The following is a 22861-nucleotide window of genomic DNA, read 5'->3' as shown; positions in this document are numbered from 1 at the left end:
TCTGTTGAAAATCATATTTTCCTTTATTCATGTTATGTTATATAACACATATAACATAACCATGATATAACGATTACATTAATATAAACATAATATAATTAATAATACACAGTTCCGTGAAATTTCATTTCTAAACATTCCTTGGACTAACCAAATCTTGTTTTATTTTATATTATGCTTCATTTGTTTATAAAATTTTTATCAGTTATCAGACGTATTATCATTAACATTGAACACAATGTTACAAGTAGAAGAAATCGATATGCGAGCGTTGTGAATAGCATTTCATTTTATTGCTATTTTACAGTTCAAATAAATTACATCGTAACATCCGTCAATGTACCTAGTATACCTTCAGTTGTTTATTGATAAGTATACGATGATTGTTTGACTCGTGGGACCAATGGTCTCCATTAAATCACATTCAAGACAAACAACAGTTGCATAACGATTACAGAAATTTCTTTCCGCTGTGCAGGACTTACAAGAATTATTATTTTACATAGATCTACTATTTTATAATAATAATAATAATAATAATTATTATTATATATCACAAAAGGCGCCGATCATAAAAGAAAACCAATTATATTGTGTTGAACATTGTATTAATGATATACTCAATAACTATTAGCCATTTATATGTGCTAACACCAATATTTATACTGTTCAGATTATCAAAGTAATTCTGTGAATAAAATATCACTAGCAATTGCTCGTTGAACTACATATTAAGAAATGTATTTGTTATATATACATACATACATACATACATATATACATACATATATATGTATATGTATATATATATACACATGATACATATTTATGTATAAATATATCACATAAATATATGAGCAACACAAATTTTCTACATAACAGCAGTATCCAAATGCTTGAAAAAGATGTGTCGTTTTTAAATTCTATATAATTATAAACCAAATAATAAAAATACTGCAACACATCGATTAAATAATCGATCTTTATAACGTATGACTTATAATTAGAAAATTTTAACAATCCTTACGAATAAATCTCCGTCACATACGAATCTTGTCATCATATTAACTTCGTACGTCAGAAAATAAGAGAGAGAAAAAAAAAAAGAAAAGAATAAAGATAAATGATTTAATAATTGTTCTTTTCGTTTGAGCAATTTTGAAAATTATTTCAAAGAGCTAATTTGCATTCCTCTTTCGCATCATATAAATATTATAACGTATACTCATTTCTGACCCACGAATCGTGCCCTGAACTATAGTAACTTTGAAAATAAGGCTACCTTAACATCTTTATTCACTTTGTGATAATTTCCTGAGGCGTTGATGTATTTATAAGAAAGCTCTAAATTACATGCAATAATATAAATTACATTTATACGCTTTGTTAATGGCATTATCGAAGCCTATTTTAGAGAACACATCGAGCCGATATTTCTATGTCTGCTAAAATATTTTAAACGTAAAAGAATTCATTTCTCTTGTTTTGCAGAACACAAGATCGACTATGTATATATATATATATATATATCATATACGTATATATATTATATATATATGTGTGTGTGGGTATATATATATATATATATATATATATATATATATTATCAAAGTCTGTAAACGTATTATAAACGTAACTATATGTAGGCATAAACTACATACACGTAATAACTCTCTCTCTCTCGCTCTCTCGTTTTCTCTTTCTCTCTCTCTCTCTCTCTCTCTCTCTCTCTCTCTCTAAGGATCATACTTTGTTATTTACATTTACAGCCTTCAAAAAATTGATTTTTAAATACGCCAAAAACAAATCGAGATTGCCTCGCAAGTCTAACTAGCGATATTTACTCGTATATTTAAACTTATCCACATTAAGAAATGCACGAGACGATCCCATTATTTTTACAACTATAGACATTCGGCATCGCATCTCAATTTGAAGTGCGATATAATCGCTCAGCGATACACGCGCGCGGACCTATATTTGTATTATTATATTATTTAAATCGACATTTAAACACTCGAGTGTTTACGACCTCATGTATGGATAATCATATTCTTTCAAAGGAATAAATGTTTCTTTAATTGCCTGAGGTGATGACCAACGTAAAGCATAATGAGGACCACCGGCTTTATCATTCGTACCGGACATTCTGCCGCCACCAAAAGGCTGTTGGCCAACAACCGATCCAGTAGATTTATCATTAACATAAAAATTACCTGCTGTGTATTTGAGTTCCTCCAATGCTTTTCTCGCCCATTGTCTGTTAAAATTGTGTTAAAATTGTTTACATGAACTTATCATATTTTGTTCCCATTCTGTATTATCCTAAGATATCTAAATTACGTAATAAAACTTACTCATCTTGGGTAAATACCGCTCCTGTCAATGCATAAGGGGTCGAAGTTTCGACCAATTTCATCGTTTCATCGAGTTTCGAATCTTTGTAAATATAAATGGTTAATACAGGTCCAAATATTTCTTCCGTCATGATTTTTTCATTTGGATTCTTTGTCGTTACTATCGTCGGTTGAATGAAATATCCGGTGCTTTGAGAGAGTATGAATTTTTTTGATTAAAAAAAGAAAACATGTATTTCAGCCAATTGTTTAATAATAACGATTTGTAAAATTTACCTGTCGTCGTATTGACCACCTCCAATAATTTCTAAGTCACTTGACGTTTTAGCATGCTCGATATAACCAGAAATTCTTTTAAACGCCGTGGCATCGATAACGGCCCCAGTAAAAATAGAGAAATCTCTAATATCGCCTATTTTAAGTTGATCGCGTGTCGATAAAAGACCATCCTTTATCTGAAATCAATTTCAATATATGAAGAAACATTTAATTCGTAAAATGATTAATAATTGTTTAATATATTACCTTAGACCATAAAGATTCAGGAACATACATTCTACTACATGCTGAACATTTTTGACCATTAAATTCGAAAGCACTTTTTATTGTCGCGATAATCACCGTTTGTACGTCGGCACTTGGATGAACAAAGTGATAATTCTTACCACCGCATTCTCCTACTAATTTTGGATAATTCTTATATTTTCCCAAATTTTTACCAACTTGCATCCATAAACGATTAAATGTTGGTACTGATCCGGTGAAGTTAATACCAGACAAATAAGGGGAAGCAGTTATCGTATCTCCAAAAACTGGACCTTCGCAAGGAACAAAATTCACAACGCCTGGTGGTACACCAGCTTCTCTACATATTTTAAAGATCCACCAATTGGAAAGCAAAGCCGTATCTGATGGTTTCCATAAAACTGCATTTCCCTATATAAAATTATGATAGGAAAATAAATCAAATTTACTCATGCGAATTTTTTTACGTTAATCAATCTAGAAAGATTAAAAAAAGATACAAACCATTAAAGCTGGAGTATAACTAAGATTACCACCAATAGCAGTAAAATTGAAAGGTGATACAGCAGCAATAAAACCGTCCATTCCACGATACCTCAATGAATTTAATACAGTTTTGTTCGGTGAAATCGGTTTATATTTCAAAGCGTCCTTAACATAAGATCCTTGTATTTTGAAGAAATCAATTAATTCAGCAGCACTATCAATTTCCGCCTGAATAACAGATTTACTCTGTCCAAGCATAGTGGCAGCATTTAAATGTTGTCTATATTTCTTTGACATGAGATTAGCAGCCTTTAACCATATTTCTAATCGTTTTTCAATAGGGCACTTCTCCCATTCCCTTTGAGCTTTCACAGCAACGTCGATAGCTTTCTGTATTAAATCTGGCGTAGCCCAATAATATTTAGCAATTTTAGCTTTATGGTTATGTGGCTACAAAGTAATGTAATTTATAAGATCTATCCTTTTTATTATAAATTTATGATGTAATATATTTATACATAATTATGCGTACCATAACTTGATATTTGCACAAATCCGTCTTAATTTCTTTGTCACCAATCACTAATGGCACTTCGGTACATTCACTTGCCATTTCATCCAAGACCTTCTCTAATTCGGCCCGTTCCTTGCTTCCTTTTGTATAACCTAGAATAGGTTCGTTCTCCAATGGTACATCGGGAGGATTTGGTAGAGGCACTATAGATCCTAGACATCTTTTACCTACTCTGCAAATAATAATATAAAATAAATAAAGACGGAAGTAGAAGAAGAAAATAAATATGCATGATTGTTTTCTGAATAAAATTATCTTCTTGTCACAAAGAAAGATAAAATATAAGTAAATATTGACCCTAAAGCAGGGTGATATCTTTTTTAAATATTTATCTGTGTACAGACACATAACTTGGGACACTCTGTTCACAGTATTATCTCAACAAGATTAATTCCACAAAAGCTGATTAATCCAACTGGAATTTAAAAGCTACGTATAAAGTAAGAAAAGTTGAAATTAAAAAGTAAAATTTGCATTAAAAAAAAAGTACATTGAGATGAAAGAAAAAAAAAAGAAAACGAATTTTATCAAAAACACATCAAACTTGAAAATTATAAAATATCACATAAATATAAATCCAATGGTACAGGATGATGTTATTTTTACTAACGTTTATGTGTCAAATACTTTGTGGTCAGACTGTTACATAACATAATATACTTAGTGACCCTTTTTATTAGGATTATCTCTCTAAAAATAACACATATAAAATAATATGGATAATAATATTAATAACATATTCGTTTGTTAAAATGATGACAAGATAAAATGAAAATAAATAATCAATGAGTCTCGAGCTATAGTCATACAAGAGGACGATTAGCATAATTTATTTTTATCGTTGTTAATGCACTGAATATATATTTTTTTTAACCTTACTGATAAAAAAAAGATAAAAAAGGAAAATAAAAAAATTAAAGAAAAGAAACAGTACGGATGTATGAGCGAAACGTCGAACAGATATATATATATATATATATATATATGTATATATATGTATGTGTATATGTGTATGTGTACGTGATTATATATACGTGCGTGACATCACGTATCGCGTATCGATATATCAAGAGCCAAAAAAAACAGGAAACTGAATATATTTTATACGGAAATGAATGGAATTTCAAATAAAACTTGACCTGCTAATGAGGCAATAGCAAATTAATTCGAGATAAGCGACAAAATTAATATTCTCGATAACAGATGTTAAAGAAAGCCGTGTAGTCATGAAAACGACCGTTCAAGGATAAAATCGCTATCACTTTCACGAATGCCTTCCTTCTTTCCACGATAAAATTCATATCTAACGCAAAAAAAACTTCTAATGCATTTTTACGTACAATTTATTAATAAGATTTCAAAAAAGTTTAGGAAAAAGAAAAAAAAGGAGAAAAAAAGAAAAAAAGGTTTTTATTAAACGTGAGAGAGTAAAAGATCATTGACAGGCCAAATTAATCTGAATGGGCGAGTTAATTGACAGTTATGAGATAGATTGAAAAATGTTTAGAGGGAAGGCGGGGGAGGGGGAGGGGGAAGAAAAAAGAAGGAAAGAGAAAAAAGGCAGGACGTAGATGATTCCTAATTTGAAATTACGTACATGCATATTCTTCACTGAAATAAATACGTTTATATATTTGTATATATATATATATATATACATTGAAACTATGAAATGCAACATATGAGAGCTAATTGGTCAACGACCCATTCGAACGTCGGATTCGTTTTTGTCGAATGGAAAATTTTTAAATCGTGGTAGGATATAGAACCTTCTTTTTTCTCACATATATATATATATATATATATGAAAATTAAAAATATATTACGGAAAAAAAAAGAAGAGGCTATTAATGTACAGTAAACATCTAAGAAAGATTTTTGAAATGCTTGCGTACGCAACATTTGTTCGTAAACCTTTTCAACACTACGTAACAGGCGCGCGCGCGCACACACGTATAAGCTCATTGAAACAAACAACAAACAAATAGAAAATTATTCTTGTCGATATGACCATACAGTAAGCATACGAAAGATACATAGGATGCATGTAGAACGTGCGTAGGATGCATATGTTCGTGCATACACCACATAAATACGTAGATGAAACATTGGACACACATTAAAATACCTTAGCACACGGGCCAATGCGCGAAAATAATCAATATATTCTCTGATATTTTAGTATCTGATATGTTAGAAGGTGAGAAAAAAGAAATAAAGCATGTCATAGGCGGATCCCATTATTCAAGGACAATGAAATTTCTTCCCTATGATTTTACTCACTTTTGGCTATTTGTAATAAAAACTTGACGACAGATATTCAACATTGTGCTCTTTGTAGCTCTTCGGCCCTTCTCCCTTTCCACTTACTCAAACGCCCCCTCTCTCACTCTCGCTCTCGATCACGTTCTATCTTTCTCTTTTTCTCTCTCTCTCTCTCTCTCTCTCTTTCACTCTCTCTCTCTTTCTATCTCTATCTCTATTCGTATATCTATCTCTTTCTCTCTTCTCTTCGTTGGGACTTCCCTTTGCTTCTCTATCTTCTTCGTTCGTTCGACAAAATTGACTTACTTGAGTTTTCAAATCGAAGGACAAAATTCATTTACCTGTCTCTATCCCTCTCTCTCTCTCTCTCTCTCTCTCTATTTTTTTCTTTCTCTTAACGAAACGAACCTCCGGAATCACGAAAGGCGACAACAGCAATCATCGGACAAATGGTAAACTTAACCACCTTCGCAAACCCCACTCCTTGTAAATTCGGTCGCATAAAAGCAGGGCCGTAGCAAGGGTACTACCAAATTACAATAAATTCGACGCATGCGCTTGATTTTAGAAGAAAAAAAAAAAAAGAAAGAGGAAAAAATGGGGCTATCGTCGACAACGAGAATAATTCGATAAACGTTACGTGAAAGAAGACATTTTAGCGTTCTCGTTATTCCCTCTTCGATCAATTAAAAATTTATATATATATATATAAATACACATACACACGCACACACACACACACACATTTATTTGTCAATAACTTCTCTCTCTCTAATCCGACGACTATTCTCCTCTAATAATATCTTGAGCAAATCTATACTATTGGAAACTATTCCATCGTAATTTCTGTACAGGTCGAATGTCCTTCGAATTGTCGCTGTCAAAATAAAGAAATAATAAAAATAAAAACAAAACCTTTTTTTAAATAATTGTGTAATATGATTTTACATATAGTTTGTTTTCGTTTATTTTATCTATGTACATATGTTTATGCATCACAGTCTATGCTATAAAAGTACATACATGTATATATGTACTCATTATTTGTGATTCAAGAATTTTAAAACGCAATAAATTACATTAAAATAATATCGATACTAACATGTAAATAATTTAGAAGGTCAAACTAAATACATTTTTATTTCGTTAAAAATAATCTTTTTAAGCTTTTTAGTTTTTGTAATTTTTTATTTCTTAATAACAATTACCAATTATAGACATATTTCGATTTGGATTTTCTTTATAATTAATAAAATAAATAAATTTATCATCCATTTATGACGTTGAATTGCGCCTAATAGCATGCAAAGAAATAACCAATTGAAATAACGGAAGCAAATAAATAGGGGCATGTCTTATCTCATTTCTTGCCAATAGTATAAAAAATAGCATTTTAGCATCTGCATTAGCAATATCTATTTCATATATATATATATATATATATATACATAAATATGTATTCGAATTTTATTATAGGAAGTTGACAACCATAAATTCAATGAGTCAGTGTATCGAATTTATTTCCTTACATACATATAATATATATATTTTTTTGTAGAGAATTATAGCTACATATTGAAAATCAATGACGAATATTCCAAGTGAATTTTAAATGTTAATCAATATTTTTAATTATCAAAAAGAATTGATTTTATTTTGATCGTTGTATTAATTATCTTCTTGTTGCATTTGCAATTCTCGAAGAAGTTGCGCTCTTTGTTTTTCCAATTCGTCTTCGGAAAGTTCATGATGTTCTGTATTTTCATTAATAGATCCTTCGCTATGAACAGACGGTCTTCTATGCTTATCTTCTTTTCGTCTTCTTTCTGGGGACTCTTCGGAGGACGGTAGTCTTGAGTGTGAACGCTACAAATCACACGTATATAAAGAATATTTTATTTCGTAGGGAAAAAAAGAAAAAAAAAATGTATTAAATAAAAAATATATTATTTAAGTTATATAACTTACGGAATGGCTTCGACCTCTTTTCTTTTTACTTTTCTTTCTTTTCGCCTTTCTTGTATCAGATTCAGAACTATCTGTTTTACTAGCTATACTTGCAGAACGTGATTTGTGCCGTTTCTTTTTCAATCCTTTCTCACTACCTTCAGACTCCTATTAAATAATAGGATGTGTTAATATTTTACATAAACAAAGATATATATATATATATATATATATATATATATGTATATAAAATAAAAATTATATGTACGCTATGAGACCGAGATCGAGATTTTCGTTTCATCTTTTTCGTCTTTTTCTTTTTACTCCTGATATGATGATGACTACAACTTTCTTCAAGTTCATGTTGATAGTCCTTAAAAATTCTTATTCTTTCACTTTCCAATGTTATCGCTTTAAAATCTGGCTCTTCTTCCAGTTTATTTCTCACATCTTCCCATGTCATTTGATAATCGACATTGATAGTTTTTAATAAATTCTTGAAACTTGTTTCTAGTTTTTTGAATTTTCGTGTTTCCTCTTTAACACGTTCCTTCTCTCGTGCTTCGGCTTTTTCAAGAAGCAAATTGTACGTCAGCTTAACATTTCCCGCATCCAAAGTAGCCGACTTTCGATCTTCACAAACAACCGTAGCAAACTCTTCGAACGTAGTATTAACTTGTACCTCGAAATTTTTATCTTTAAGAATCTCTCGAATAATTTTTTTTTCATCGTGAAATCTGGACTTGAGGTCTTCGACGTAAAATTTAAATAAATCTAACGGAGTTGATCCTGGTTGTCCTAACATAACTGAAAAACGTAAATCGGCCGATAACATAGGATATAGTTCTACCCAAAGAGACATGGATGTTAGTTTTCCTTGTTCGTGAAGCTCGTCCAATAAACTCTAAAATATATGTTATGCAATAAGAAATTACATATACTAAAAAAACAAATTAAGTTCAAACAAGGTAAACGTGTATTTACAATGAAACCATCACGATTTTTTCTTTCTTGTCTCTTTCTCCGTTTTTTCTCACGTTCCTTTTCCTCTTCCTCGTCCTTTTCCAAATGTCGAATATGATTTTCAAATACCAACAAAGCATCATCCTTATCCATTTCAAGCAAATCTGCATCTTCCGCAAAGGCCGAATGTTGTAAGAGCAATGCTTGTGCTTCTTGCCATGTGGTTCTATACGTGACATCTGTCATTGTATCTAAAACTTGCGCCAGCCTTTTGGTATTTCTTTTCTTTAATTGTTTTGCCTCTTCTTTCTCACGTTTTGCCAAATTAAATATAACATCTTCGTAAATATCCCTTCTATCTGGATCTCCTACTGCTCTCCATATTTCCAAATTACCAAACATTTCTTCGCACTTGTAATATTTAGTAGTACTTGTCATTCTGTCGTTTTCTAATAAAAATTGTTCTAAATCTTCTTTGGCTTTTTTTAATCTGTCGATAAAACTTGCAACTTTAAAATTATATTCATAAATTTCAAATCAAAATATATATATATATATATATTTTATATCTATATATATTTATATCTATATATTTACCTTAATCTTTCCTGTTCCCGTTCCTCTTTAAGTTTCTGTGTTTTATATGCATTAAATGCCTGTTTACGTTCGTTTAATTTCTTCATCTGTGGATATCTTGGATCATTTTGAATCAATTTTACTGCTTGTTCCCATGTAGCATTAGATGGCACATCTCTTTCCTTTAATAATTCTTTAAATGCTTCTATTGCTTCCTTTTTATCTTTGAATTGCATTTTGGGTTCAGGTGTACTCGTTCGGCTATCATTTGCCGATCCTTTCGCGGAATTACTATCTTCATCTGGTTTTGTAGGTGGAGTTGGAATATTTATAGCCGCAAGTGTTGCAGCCATAGCTTGTTCAATAGCAGATTTTCCTCCAGGTTCGGGCGTACTTGTTTGCGATAAAGTGCTAATATTTGGAGACAAATGTTGTATAGCTACTGGAACTATTCTGTGAAAAAAAAAATACATAAAAAATAAATAGAAGTATATTTAAAATGATCAAACAATATAAAACTTTAACATTTTACTAACGTATTTGTAGCACTTGCAACTACTGCAGCTGCAACAGCTGCAGCTTCTTCAGCCGCTATTCTAGTTTTCAATTCTTCCAACTCTGTAGGAATAGTCCATCTGGATTCTTTAGTAGTTACATTATGATAATATACTTTTCCATTTTCTGATTTATATTCTTTCCACGGGCACTGTGACAACAATAATTCGCTTGGCGTTTTTAATTCATCTGGTTTTTCCCATAGCGACTGTTTAGTAACACTGTTATAGTAATAAGTACGACCATCTGGAGCTTTATGTTCGGTCCAATCCGTTTTCTTTTCTGACGACACAGGTATACCTGGTGCAGTTTCACTTGCTATAGGAGTTGGAGGTGGAATTCCTGGAGCTGTTATTTGTGGTGGTGCTGCTATAATATTCCACACAAGAAGAAATAATGATTCAGTTAATATTCGTATCAACTAAATCTTTTATAAAATATACTAACCTATTACTCCAGCTTCTGGTGCTGGTGCACCGGTAATTGGAAAACTAAAACCAGGTGGAGGAATAGAAAATTGAGGTGGCATTATTCCTGGTGGACCAGGCGGTAAGCTAGGAGGAGGAATAAAGGATGCTGCAGGCATAATAGGCGGTACAAAACCAGGTGTCATATTAGGTGTTGCCGGTGGAAATCCGGGTACTGTGGCAGGTGGTGGAATTCCATCATTCGATGCCTACGATACATAAAATAAAACAATAATAAAAAAATAATACCTTACATACCTTTTTTAAGCAGAAAAACTGAGAATATATGCGTCACATTTATTTACTTATTGTACAACAGAATATCGAGTTAACCTAAAATTACCATAGCAAAATATAATATATTTGATTGGCACGTTTAAATTAATACACTAAAGATTTAATTTTTGTAGTAATTTATAAATTATATTTATAAATATTATGAATATACATCGTCAAAATGATAATCACATAAAGAGAGCAACAGAGAAATTGAATATTCGAAACGACTTGAAGTTGGTTTATATATAGAGGTCGTTATAGAACTATGGTAATTAAATATATATATATACGACGTACGATTGCTATATCTCAGTACTGATATTGAGACTAAACATTTTAAGTCTGTTCATTGCTCTTAATTCTATAATGTTATAAAATTTACGGCATCAATTATGAGAACAGGCGTAATTCTTAACCAATTTCGATGAACAAGGCCTCATTTTAAAAACGAAGGTTTAATCTAGGACATACTTTCGAATTTTTGAAAAAGCTTTTTTTTTTTTTTTTTAAATCGTGTTAAAGAATGGTATTTTTCAAGAATAGTTTATGCACAAATAAAAGGCTTTTTTTAATGATCGAAAACAATCGCATAAATATATCATTAGTTCCTTACAAGTATGTCCAATAGTTTTCTTTTTTTAATATCAGATTTCAAATATATCAGGTTAGATAGATAACAAATATTTTTCTTTTTTATAATCTGCATAGAATGTTAATTATTTTCACTTTCAATTTTGTAAATATTGTATGTTTTTTTCTTTTTTCTTCCTTTTTTTTTATTTCGCTGAATAATGATGACTCCAGGTGACGCTACAATCGGGATACTCTATGAGACTAAACAACGCGTCAACAAAGCGTATAACCTAACAAAAGTAAAGAACACGTGTTTAAGTTAATTTCTTTAAAACAATAGTATAATATTTGTATGTAAATATAAACAAGTTGTGCATCTGTAACAAACGAAGATAATATTAATATAAAGCACATTTTATATTTAGTTAATATAAATATAGTGAAAATGAAACGATTATTAGAAGGCGTTATAGATGAGGTTATTATACAACCTAAAAAAGTGAAACCCATAATCGGTAATTTAAATATAAATTGATTGTATTTTATATATTTCCATGTAAGGAATAACTATTAAATATAATAACAATAATTGTTTATAAGGTTAAGTCTTTTATTTGTTTTATATTATCAGTTAATTTTCAAAACGGCGAGCTAAAAGATGAAGCAGCGGAGACCATGTCTTGTGGTCTTTTCTATGATAAAAAAAGAGAAAAGAAATTACTGGCTGTGTCCAATGGACAAATTGTTTATAAAGGTTACACGCCAGATAATAAACAGCAGTTTATGCAAACAATGCTTGTACTTCATAATAAAAGGACTGGGAAGATTAGATTGGTACAAGCAGAAAGGTGGTCTGTAAGTCCTGTTCTTGATAAACAAGTGATAGATAATAATAAAAATACAGATGCTGAGAGAATTGCTTTATTGAATAAACAGTTTGGTTCAAAAAAAGTAAAGAGAAAAACAGAGCAATTTGAAAGAATGAAGATTAATGTCAATGCTGTTAAAGATGATCTTGAAAAAACTGTTTCAAGTAAAATAATTAATATTATTAATTTTTTTTCTTTTTCTTTTTAATTTACTTTTTATCTCATAAAAAATTTATATTAAAATGATTTATTCTTATTGTAGATATAGAAATAAATAAAGAAGATCTAGAGACACAAATAGCAGATAATGATAGTATAACAAACATACATTTACCTCATTGTAACAGAGATGCTACTAATGTAAAAGACGTTTATAATATAAATGATATCATACCAGAAAATAAATTAGAAACTCTCTACGAAATAGCTAAAGAAACTATAAATCGTGTTCCTGAAGGGTAACTTTGCATTTATCTATATATTGTATTTTCAATACTGATAATCTACTCATATTTTTTTACTTTATTTATAGCAAATCAAAATTTTTCACGCACGCCTTAAGATTTTTGAAATCTGACCCAGATAATATAAAGAAAGTAGCTCTTCTATTGTACATTGAAACAGTTTCCAAATGGTTAAATATCCCCATAAAGGATGCAAAAAAACGTGGAATTAATATTTGCCCTTATTCGGAAGAAGTTAATTCACACATTATTGAAACTTATAGCATACAAAGTTATAGTGGAAGGTAAACAATTTTTATTTTCATTTATATTTCATATATTATATTTTAGAAACCTTTGTGCTATATTAATAATAAATTTTTCTAGGTTGAGACCTGCTAGTATGAAAGATAAAGCTATCATACATTGTATAATTTTAGGCTTGATTATTTCTGATTTTATAATAGATCTAGAATTACTTGCAACTATGTTAAATAGTCGAATAGGAATTAGAAAATTAATAGATCTTGCCAAAATAATTGCAGCTGTGCCTAACAAAAATGACAAGAAAACATTCACTTTAAAACTTCCTTTACCGGAACAAGTTACTATGGTTAAAAAAGGAAAAAAAAAACGATCTTAAATAATATTATTAAAAATGAAAAATAGAATAACAAATTGTAACATAACATATATTTTATTTTTAAAAATTATTATATGCCACAGGTATATAAGATATATCATAACATTACAAAGAATAACCAAATTTTGTTATCCATTTTAATCCGTCGACAGTATTTGTTTTTGGTACATATTCTAAACCAACGTATCCTTGATAACCTTTATTTTCCAATAATGAGAGAACATATTTGTAATCTATCTCACCTGCTGTATCTGGCTCATGTCTGTGTGGTACTTGAGCTATTTGAATATGCCCTGAAATGATTTAAGATAATGAAAGTATAGCTTTATTGTTATACGTAAATAAGATATTTGATAAATTTATTAATACATACCAATAAAAGGAAGCAACTCTTCGATATTATGCGTAAGATTGCCACAACAATGTTGCATGTGAAAAATATCAAGTTGCAACTTTAAATGAGGGCTGTTAATTTTTTTAACAATGTTCAAGCCTTTGACAAACATGGAAGGAAATTATTATATATCTACATAAAATTATAATATATATATATATATATATATATATATATATATATATATATTATAATTTTATATATTTTTGTTATCAATTAAAATTTTACCTTTTGAAAAATTGTTCATATAATAATTTGGTACAGTAATGCTATTAATCGGCTCAATAACACCTATTAATCCTTCTTCTTTAAATTTCTCTACAGCATACAACAAATTTTTTTCATAAACTTTATCATTGTCTACAGTTGGATTATTTACTTTTCCGGACATAACATGTATCCTATAGACGAGTAGTATCAATTATTTTAATAACAAAATATGTAAATATTGCAATAAATTATCAAAAAGTTATAATCATTAATTACGTACAATTTACAATTTAATGCTTTTGCATATTGTATGGTTGTTTCAATGCTTTTTTTAAACGATTCTTCTTGTCCAGGTATAGCAGCGTATCCTAATTCGCCTTTCGACGTATCACCTAAAGAATGAATAAAATTATAAGGTTTCAATAATAAAATTAATAAAAATATTACAAACGACACAGATCGATAATGAAAATTTGGCAATTATTAAAAAATCCGAGCAAGAATTTTTTAAACTTCGCGCCTTCACCGTGATTGGCTACAATACAACGTAGTAAAACAAATAAACATCAATTAAATAAATAAATAATATCAATAATTATATATATAAAATTAAATTTTTTCTATATTAATTATTCAAAACGTGCCTGTAAATACATTAATAAGGATTTGTTCGATATTTGCTTTGTTTTTTGCGTTAGCAACATCTTCCAGAGAGAAACCCAATGGAAAACCACTTTCAACAGCCTTGAAACCAGCCTCTTTAGCAAGTTGGTACCTTTCGATTAAACTTGGACTCTCCAAAAACATAAAAGATAAATTGCTTACGAACTTTAAAACCATATTTTCGTCTGTAGCTTCGAATAATTAAACGTAACGTTCAAGTTCAAGATTAAAATTTATTTAAAACTTTATTATCAAAGTACTCAGGTACTCTATCTTTATATTTTAGATAAGAACCGTATTAAATACACACAGATAAAACTGCTGGAACATTCATAGATGGCGTATTAAACTTCGAATGATTTTTAAATTCGATCTTTATCTCTTTAATATTAATAAATTATTCTTTAATCTTTATTCATATCATTTCATTTCTTAATTAATTTATAATTATTATTTTAGAATTTTAAACGATTAAAAATATCTTCGTTGTAAATATAATTAAAATCAATTATGTTAACGGTGATATATACGTTATCATGTTCTTTTAAAACATCGGATTCCATCTTAGAAATATTATTATTCAATAATTAGAGGAACGTCCATTAATTCTTATTATCCAATCGCATTTATCCAGATTAGATAATAAAATAAGAAATAAAGAAGAAACGTATAACGCGTTTCCAAACTTATCTATATATTCCAATGATATACTGGATACAAGAGAATTGTGGTGATGTTTCAAGGATGCGATTTCAGCTTTAAGTGTTATACTATCCAAAATATCATAAGTTTGTTTTATTTTCCATGAAATTGGTTCTACTGTAGTTAATTTTCTGTCGTATTATATGATCAGAAATAAATAACATTCGTAACCTTTATTTTATTTATATTCTTATATTCTACATTCGTAATTAGTAAAAACAAGTTATGTGCAATGGATTGCAATTTGTTGTGTTTTTTCATAATACGATAAATTTTTATACTGTCACCTATGTTAAGATTTTTTTCTACAAAGATTTATTGCAATGATATATCGGTCAATATGTGTAAAAAATAATGTACCGACTAAAGGATCAAAGGCACTAAACTATACATGCATATCATTCATTCGATAAATATAATGGGGAAGCAAAGTGAATCATGTTGGTGGTGTGTAAAAATTCTCAAATGGATTCCAATACTTTTCATCTTGGCTGTCGTTGTTTGGTCTTATTACGCATTCGTTGTGCAACTATGTTATTGTAAGTAATATATACTTTAATAGAAACATAGATATAAGATAATTATTACAATTGTTTGTCATTGTTATTATACCGTTATTAACATAGTATTGACTGTTTGATTCAAGCTCTACATATCGTACATTTATCATTACTTATTTGTATCCTTATATAGATTTGAATCTTCGCTTAATTAAACATCGATGTTTACTTTATTTCAGATAGGATAGAAAATGACATTCAGAAAGGTGTGTATACCATACAATATTCCAATTCTTAAAGCTCAAGATATTTATTTTATCATTTAGAGATAAGAAAAATTAATGTTCTTTTTTTTTTTTTTATATTTGTTTATAGCCTTCTATCTAATTTTCTTCCACATAATATTTCTGCTCTTCTTATGGTCCTATTGGCAGACGGTATTCACAGACTTAGTATCTGTTCCAGATAAGGTAAAAAAAATTTGAAAATATTATAACAATTATATATTATCAAAATAATTATACTTTACATTGTAAAATGTGATGGCTTGTTCATTTTTTACAGTTTAAAATACCAGAGGTAGAAATTGAAAAACTGCAACAAGCAGAAACGGAAGAAGCTATTAGACAGATTTTGGAAAGATTTGCGCAAGATCTACCAGTAACAAATCGTACTATCAAAGGAGGTAATGGACAATGTAGAGTAAAATTTTCGTACGTTTCTATTTCAATTGATTATTCATATAGGTATACGATTTTGTGAGAAATGTCACTTGATAAAGCCGGATCGAGCACATCATTGTAGCATTTGTGGTACTTGTGTCTTAAAAATGGACCATCATTGCCCATGGATAAACAACTGTGTAGGCTTCCACAATTACAAATTTTTTATGTTGTTCTTGGCATATGCCCTTCTTTATTGTATATTTATAATAGCTACATCTTTACAATATGTTATACGCTTTTGGAAAGTAAGTGAACTTCTTCAAATGGACAAATTTTATTATATGTACAAAATATTTTATTATAAATTTTTGTATATAGGGAGAATTAGAAGGAATGGGTAGGTTTAACCTGCTCTTTCTCTTTTTTGCTGCTTTAATGTTTGCAGTGAGCCTTAATTCTCTTTTCTTTTATCACTGCTACCTTGTGCTACATAATAGATCAACATTAGGTAAAAAAAAAAATACATATACATTAAAAGTTATATATTATATTAATGAAATTGTAGTTAATTTCTATTTTCATTGACTTGTAGAAGCCTTCAGGCCTCCTATGTTTCTCACAGGAAAAGACAAAGATGGTTTTAGTCTTGGAAAATATAATAATTTCCAAGAAGTATTTGGCGATAATGCACGGCTGTGGTTCCTTCCTGTTTTTACTAGGTGAGTATATATGTTTTATATATTTGTGATTTATATTGATTATGATTATATACATATTATAAATAATTAAATTAAATGTTACTTTAAGAAATAGTAGAAACCATTTGCACAATATATTTATATGACGTATAAATAAAGTCAAGCATAATATAATAAATCTATGTGTACATGAAATTTAATTTAGATATTTATATCTGCTCATATTGAATGTCAATGTAAACATTCATTTTTACCGGTGTAATTATGTGAAATTAGAATAGTAGTTGTGCATATTGCTTTTTATATATTTTTCCTTGTCATTTGATGTGCCATTACTAAAAGATTCATGTTTAAAATTAGAAAAAATCCAGAATTTATTTCTGCAAGATCCATTTCAAATATTATATTTTATGAAAATAAACAATAATTCATTGCACAAAATTTGCATGACATTGTTGGAAGTATATATATACATATATATATAAATATATATATATATATATATTTGCTGAAAATGCACAGAAGATATTTCTTTGCATTATGTGCCTTTGTAAAACACCAAGGCTAACTTTCTATCCTAAAATATAACTTATATAATTCCATTATTCATTCATTATTGATAGGGATAAGTTTTTCTCAATAAAACTATAAACTATAATGATAAATAATTAAATAATATATATGAATAATAAATAAAGCAAAATTTGCATGAATTTCAGAGGAAGAAAAATAGGTAGAATTGATTGAACTTATATATTTTTCTTTTTCTTTCTTTCTTCCTTTTTTTCTTTCTTTCTTTCTTTTTTTTTTTTTTTATGTTACACATCTATTTCATGCTGTTGCATGTGTGGAAATAGTATAGTACAAAAGAAAGATAGATTAGACTTTAGTTATTTAATTTTCATTAGATATAATTTTCATTATGGAGAGAAAAATTATATAACGCTCTTTAAGTGCATCATATATCTCGTAATGTTTCCAGTGGTTACATTATGCAAAGGACACATTCTGTGTATCATATGCTAATTAAAATAGATATTTTTCATTGAAAACATATCTTCTTATTCATATTTGTGATTTTTTTTATCACAGATACGAATTTATCAATGATAAAAATATATTAATAGGACTTTTCGATACAGTATTTTCAGTAGTTCTTGAAAATTTAAATAACGATTATTATTCTTAAATTGGGTTGGATGCATTGGATGTGTTCTAGTCTTGGAAATGGTGTCACCTATCCAGTACGTTCGCAACACCAGGGCATAACGAATACTTATGATTCCATGGGCAGTACTCGTAACAGGTCAGCATTTTAGAAAGGTCAAATACAATTGTAGTAACAACATCAATTCTTTACTGTGGAACTCATACAATACTCATAAAATATGCGATCGATATATATATATATATATAAATATATATATACATGGAAGATCTCTGAGCATTCTTGATAGATTTACATCTTTTTTCTTTTTTTTTTTTTTTTTTTTTTTTTTTGATGGAGTTCCAAAGTAATGATATTGTGTAAAATAATATTTTCAAATATGCCTGGTTGCATTTGTTTGCATTTATGATAAATAACTTAAATCATAAAGAGAAATTATTATATTTAAGATTTTCATTAATCATTCAAGCGATATATTATATTTCTTGTGAATACTTTAAGCCCTTTAAAAATTTAGTAATCTTTGTGTCTAATTTTTCTTTTTTTTTGATACCATCTTGCTAATACTAACATTACTTGTTTGTGTTGGACTTTATAGCTTAGATAAGCTTTAATTTAACAATTATTTTGCAATTGTATTTTAATAAGACTGACATACAAATAATGCATGGAAACAATGTTTCCTTAGATGTTTCCTAAATCATTGTAGGCATGTGATATAGAGAATCATTTATATTAATATTGTATTTATACATTCATTTTGTAAACAGTGTTGATATGTGTTAAATTTAAATGTTTCAAAAAAGATTTAAGTTCAATACTAGTGTTCAATATAAAATATATATATATATATATATATATATATATATATATATATATATATATATATATAAATAATTAAGATATGAAAATATTGGAAGAATTTCTTTGTTAATGTACAAATGTATAATGTTTCTATAGATATCTAGTATTGTGTATTTCATTGTTGATTGTTGAATTAAATTCATTGATACATAATTCTCTTTAGTTTAAAAGTATTGTGCATCTGGTTTTTACATCAAGAAAATATTTTTAAAACTTTAGAAGTGGCGTAACTATTCTGAAGACAAATTTTTTATAAGATCAGAGGCTGTTCAACTAAAAGTAAATATCGAAACAAATACAAGTATAAAATTAGATAAGTATTAAAAAATTAAGAAAAACTTATTAATTATAGTATTAGTTACGCCATCTCTGGTAAACTTAGGGTAAATATAGGATGACATAGAGTAGAAGATAGGGTATGGGTTACAGTTTCGGAGATGGGGTAAATTTTCCCGAGCGGCTGTACAATGAAGATACTCATACTCTGTTGGGAAATGGAACCCAACAATGGGGTGATGAAACAGAACTTGGCACCACATCTCCTTATATGTCTCAATCAGGTATTCTAGACCAAGAATCCTTATATTGAGGTGTTAGATTAGTCAGAATTTATAGTTGTATTCAAAATATATTAAGGAAAAAAATTACTTAATTTTTTATATATTATAAATTAATAAGTACTTATAAGTGTTGTAGAATCATTTCATTTATTAGCAAGTTTACACGTTAATGTGCTTAAAGCGCACGTTATGAAATCATATAAAAATACTATTTAATTATGCAAATAAATTATACTAACTTAAATGAATTTACAACCTGAAATGAAATGAAGAATATCACTACAAATTACTAATTTTTTGTTGTTATAATAATCATTGGTCCTTCATTATAACCATTATTTATAGCTAATCCACAAATAAGTATTCTATGAGAAATTGTATATATTATACAGTTTTATTATAATAACAAATAGATTTTTCTCTTTGTGCATGATGTTTGTTTTTACATTATTCCTTTGTAATAATACTGTACAGAAATGCACATGTTTGAATTCTACCAATAAATAAAAATATTATTAATTTTTAATAAATATACATGAGAGATGGATATATGGTATTAATAGAGACAATATATGATAAGAATAATATAAAATTTCATAAGTACATTAATTTAAAATATCTCTATTCATACCTTTTTGATAAAAATCTATCTATTAATATAAGAGAATAATATGTAAATATGGTAATATGATTTGGATTGACTGCAGGTCCAATCTTTATCAAATGAACTTAATAAGAGAAGCCATAATTTTGGTACTTGGTACAGGGTAATGTGCACTACATGTCTTGTATAATTTCAAGAATAATTGTTTGAATATTTGATTACCAACAAAATGCGTGAAGTAAACAGAAAACGTATTAACAAAATTTTGTATAAAATATAATACACATGTGGCATTTATTATATAATATAAAAGTGTTAGTATTCAATTGAATGTTAACATAAAAAATAAACGTCACTGTAACATTCTAAAGAAAAATCTATGGATGGTCACGTCGCAATTAAAATACAATAATATTTAATTTTTTACTTCATATTTAATATAGTAATAAATATTATTACTAATTATACATTTTTATAAAAATTTATTCGTTATAAAAATACTAAGTAAGATCTATCATAATATTTAACATAATTATATATCATCTAACCAAATCATTAGCAAACCATTAGCAAACCAGCATATATATTATAGTATTGTAATGCTTACAATGTTGCTTTTAAAAATAACAAATATTATATATTAATGTTGTATATATACATATATTTTACAGCACAGCCGTAATACCTCATGCTGTAAATGCCAATCAACCACTGGTGGATACAATAGAAATTGTTTGACATCTTTAAACAGTACTTGTGATCTTCATCTCTCATCTTGTTTCATAAATCGAGATACATAGACAATATTGAATTTCTGTAACCTGTGTTCTCTGTCATTCTTTATTAAATTTTGCAAATATTATTTGTTATAGTCAGAACAAAATTTTACAATAATTTATATATATATATATATATATATATATATATATGTATGTATGTATATATATTCATGGGTTTACAGAGTGCCTTGTGCAAAAATATGTTTAATGTTGGCAGATCATAATATTAATGGTACCTTTCCTAAGACATATAATTATATGAAATAGTGTAATGTGGCTCAGTATTTAGCATAACTTATGATATAAAGTATTATGATAAATTTATTCTGATATTTTGAATAAGTATTACATTATTCGAACACTTTCTTTATTATTCTTTATTGCTTAACAGAAAAGCATATTGCTTAATAAAATAAGTGTGCTATATATATGAGTCTTGTATATACCCCCAGAAGAATTGTATATCCTTTAAACAAAATGAGAGATATAAATTGAAACGTTAATGATCACTCAGCATTATGAATATCGATGAGAAAGATCTTCATAAGTAAGAAGGAAAACATCACAGACCTACATTCTATAAATTTATATTGGAAATTGTGATGTTGAATATATTAATTCATTGTTTGATATAGTTTCATCAAGATTAACTGATGGATAAAATCAAATTTTATTGCTGATCAATAGCAGTGCTGAAATACTGAGCTGGCTCAGTTGAAATTTACAAAGACAATGTAATTATAAACTCCCCATACTTGAACTATCTTTTTGTGCTCTAATGGTGATTTTAATTTTCGAGATCAGGTATATGCCTATTATCTCAGTACAAATCGAAACGTGACAGATATTATTATTGTTAAAATTGTACTATATATGATCCATATATAGCTGTAAATTATTGATAATTTTTTCTTTTCTAAAGTATTTTATTGCAATATTATAACAGAGATTATCACTGTTTAAAAATTCCTATATTCCATTATTTTTCATTTTAATATAAATAATAATTTTTTTATAATACAATGTTTTAAAATGATTACAATTTATACCTTTGAGCAGAGAATAATAAAACAGTTCTTTCTTTTTTTTATTTTTCATTGAAGGTATAGCACATTTTTTAAATTATTATTGTTAACAAATGTTTGCACATAAGAAAACAAATTAAAAGCAAAATAATATTACTAATTCATTTGCAATGGTAGTCATAGTTTCTGATAAATGTTATATGCATAAGTAATATATTTGTGAGAAGACTTATATTATGTCGATTTACTCTAAACATCTTTTATGTTCTGAAAAATTTTTTATATGCAAGCTACTTTATATTCACGTTAGATCAAACTGCCACATCTAACAGACTATATACGCTTAAGTTTACAATATATAGTATATAAAATATCACTTAAGTATAAGTTATTAATCTCATGTGTATAAAATGATACTTATTAAGTCTTATCGTTCACTTACGTGGCAAGTTCAAGTTTTAATGCTGAACAAATAGACTAGATTTTATTCATAATGCTTATGAATTA

At 28.1% G+C, this 22861-nt stretch overlaps 5 protein-coding genes across 8 annotated transcripts; 2 read left to right on the top strand and 3 right to left on the bottom strand.

Moving 5' to 3' along the window:
- On the bottom strand, nt 1-6699 carry P5CDh1 (delta-1-Pyrroline-5-carboxylate dehydrogenase 1). The gene is made up of 7 exons (XM_035878658.2): nt 6226-6699; nt 3901-4114; nt 3387-3818; nt 2883-3293; nt 2634-2812; nt 2358-2546; nt 1-2260 (listed from the first exon to the last, which is right to left on the bottom strand). The coding sequence occupies exons 1-7, from the start codon at nt 6267-6269 to the stop codon at nt 2026-2028; spliced, it is 1704 nt and encodes a 567-aa protein (XP_035734551.1). The 5' UTR covers nt 6270-6699; the 3' UTR covers nt 1-2025.
- A 1016-nt stretch (nt 6700-7715) lies between these two features.
- Nucleotides 7716-11237, bottom strand: Prp40 (pre-mRNA processing factor 40). The gene is made up of 8 exons (XM_035878647.2): nt 11164-11237; nt 10696-10924; nt 10230-10617; nt 9715-10146; nt 9139-9607; nt 8423-9058; nt 8176-8322; nt 7716-8073 (listed from the first exon to the last, which is right to left on the bottom strand). Exons 2-8 carry the CDS (start codon nt 10859-10861, stop codon nt 7876-7878), a joined length of 2436 nt encoding a protein of 811 aa, XP_035734540.1. The 5' UTR covers nt 10862-10924; nt 11164-11237; the 3' UTR covers nt 7716-7875.
- Nucleotides 11238-11321: 84 nt separating this feature from the next.
- LOC118447138 (uncharacterized) lies at nt 11322-13816 on the top strand. 4 transcript variants are annotated; one of them, XM_035878692.2, is made up of 6 exons: nt 11322-11609; nt 11799-12082; nt 12199-12600; nt 12699-12894; nt 12969-13184; nt 13267-13816. In XM_035878692.2, the coding sequence occupies exons 2-6, from the start codon at nt 12013-12015 to the stop codon at nt 13520-13522; spliced, it is 1140 nt and encodes a 379-aa protein (XP_035734585.1). In that variant the 5' UTR covers nt 11322-11609; nt 11799-12012; the 3' UTR covers nt 13523-13816. The 4 variants fall into 4 exon arrangements, with proteins under 4 accessions (XP_035734585.1, XP_035734584.1, XP_035734586.1 ...); XM_035878691.2 differs by having other exon boundaries at nt 11322-11658; XM_085656822.1 differs by having other exon boundaries at nt 11334-11447.
- Nucleotides 13579-15137, bottom strand: Gip (hydroxypyruvate isomerase-like protein Gip). The gene is made up of 5 exons (XM_035878701.2): nt 14771-15137; nt 14407-14518; nt 14145-14317; nt 13896-14015; nt 13579-13815 (listed from the first exon to the last, which is right to left on the bottom strand). Exons 1-5 carry the CDS (start codon nt 14964-14966, stop codon nt 13628-13630), a joined length of 789 nt encoding a protein of 262 aa, XP_035734594.2. The 5' UTR covers nt 14967-15137; the 3' UTR covers nt 13579-13627.
- Nucleotides 15138-15360: 223 nt separating this feature from the next.
- On the top strand, nt 15361-19990 carry LOC118447140 (palmitoyltransferase ZDHHC15B). The gene is made up of 9 exons (XM_085656823.1): nt 15361-16030; nt 16231-16257; nt 16367-16461; nt 16556-16676; nt 16738-16961; nt 17035-17164; nt 17249-17375; nt 18574-18660; nt 19816-19990. The coding sequence occupies exons 1-9, from the start codon at nt 15883-15885 to the stop codon at nt 19973-19975; spliced, it is 1119 nt and encodes a 372-aa protein (XP_085512949.1). The 5' UTR covers nt 15361-15882; the 3' UTR covers nt 19976-19990.
- Nucleotides 19991-22861: the final 2871 nt, after the last annotated feature.

Source organism: Vespa mandarinia, chromosome 4, assembly GCF_050613455.1.
Source record: "Vespa mandarinia isolate Hongniang chromosome 4, ASM5061345v1, whole genome shotgun sequence".
NCBI classification, from domain to species: Eukaryota; Metazoa; Arthropoda; class Insecta; order Hymenoptera; family Vespidae; genus Vespa; species Vespa mandarinia.
This window is presented reverse-complemented; position numbering and strand designations above follow the sequence as displayed.

Bases quoted from the DNA above. Each gene is read 5' to 3' on its own strand.
- P5CDh1 (XM_035878658.2), bottom strand. From the start codon at position 6,269: ATGTTGAATATCTGTCGTCAAGTTTTTATTACAAATAGCCAAAA. The intron at 3,819-3,900 runs GTACGCATAATT...ATTACTTTGTAG, and splicing joins TGTGCAAATATCAAGTTATG to CCACATAACCATAAAGCTAA. The intron at 2,547-2,633 runs GTAAATTTTACA...ACTCTCTCAAAG, and splicing joins GGTGGTCAATACGACGACAG to CACCGGATATTTCATTCAAC.
- Prp40 (XM_035878647.2), bottom strand. From the start codon at position 10,861: ATGACACCTGGTTTTGTACCGCCTATTATGCCTGCAGCATCCTTTATT. The intron at 10,147-10,229 runs GTTAGTAAAATG...TTTTTTTCACAG, and splicing joins GTTGCAAGTGCTACAAATAC to AATAGTTCCAGTAGCTATAC. The intron at 9,608-9,714 runs GTAAATATATAG...TTTTATCGACAG, and splicing joins CGGGAACAGGAAAGATTAAG to ATTAAAAAAAGCCAAAGAAG.
- LOC118447138 (XM_035878692.2), top strand. From the start codon at position 12,013: ATGAAACGATTATTAGAAGGCGTTATAGATGAGGTTATTATACAACCT. The intron at 12,083-12,198 runs GTAATTTAAATA...TTATATTATCAG, and splicing joins AAAAGTGAAACCCATAATCG to TTAATTTTCAAAACGGCGAG. The intron at 12,601-12,698 runs GTAAAATAATTA...TTCTTATTGTAG, and splicing joins TCTTGAAAAAACTGTTTCAA to ATATAGAAATAAATAAAGAA.
- Gip (XM_035878701.2), bottom strand. From the start codon at position 14,966: ATGGTTTTAAAGTTCGTAAGCAATTTATCTTTTATGTTTTTGGAGAGT. The intron at 14,016-14,144 runs GTAAAATTTTAA...TGTTTGTCAAAG, and splicing joins TATGAACAATTTTTCAAAAG to GCTTGAACATTGTTAAAAAA. The intron at 13,816-13,895 runs GTATGTATTAAT...AAATCATTTCAG, and splicing joins AGAGTTGCTTCCTTTTATTG to GGCATATTCAAATAGCTCAA.
- LOC118447140 (XM_085656823.1), top strand. From the start codon at position 15,883: ATGCATATCATTCATTCGATAAATATAATGGGGAAGCAAAGTGAATCA. The intron at 16,258-16,366 runs GTGTGTATACCA...ATTTGTTTATAG, and splicing joins AGAAAATGACATTCAGAAAG to CCTTCTATCTAATTTTCTTC. The intron at 17,165-17,248 runs GTAAAAAAAAAA...ATTGACTTGTAG, and splicing joins ACATAATAGATCAACATTAG to AAGCCTTCAGGCCTCCTATG.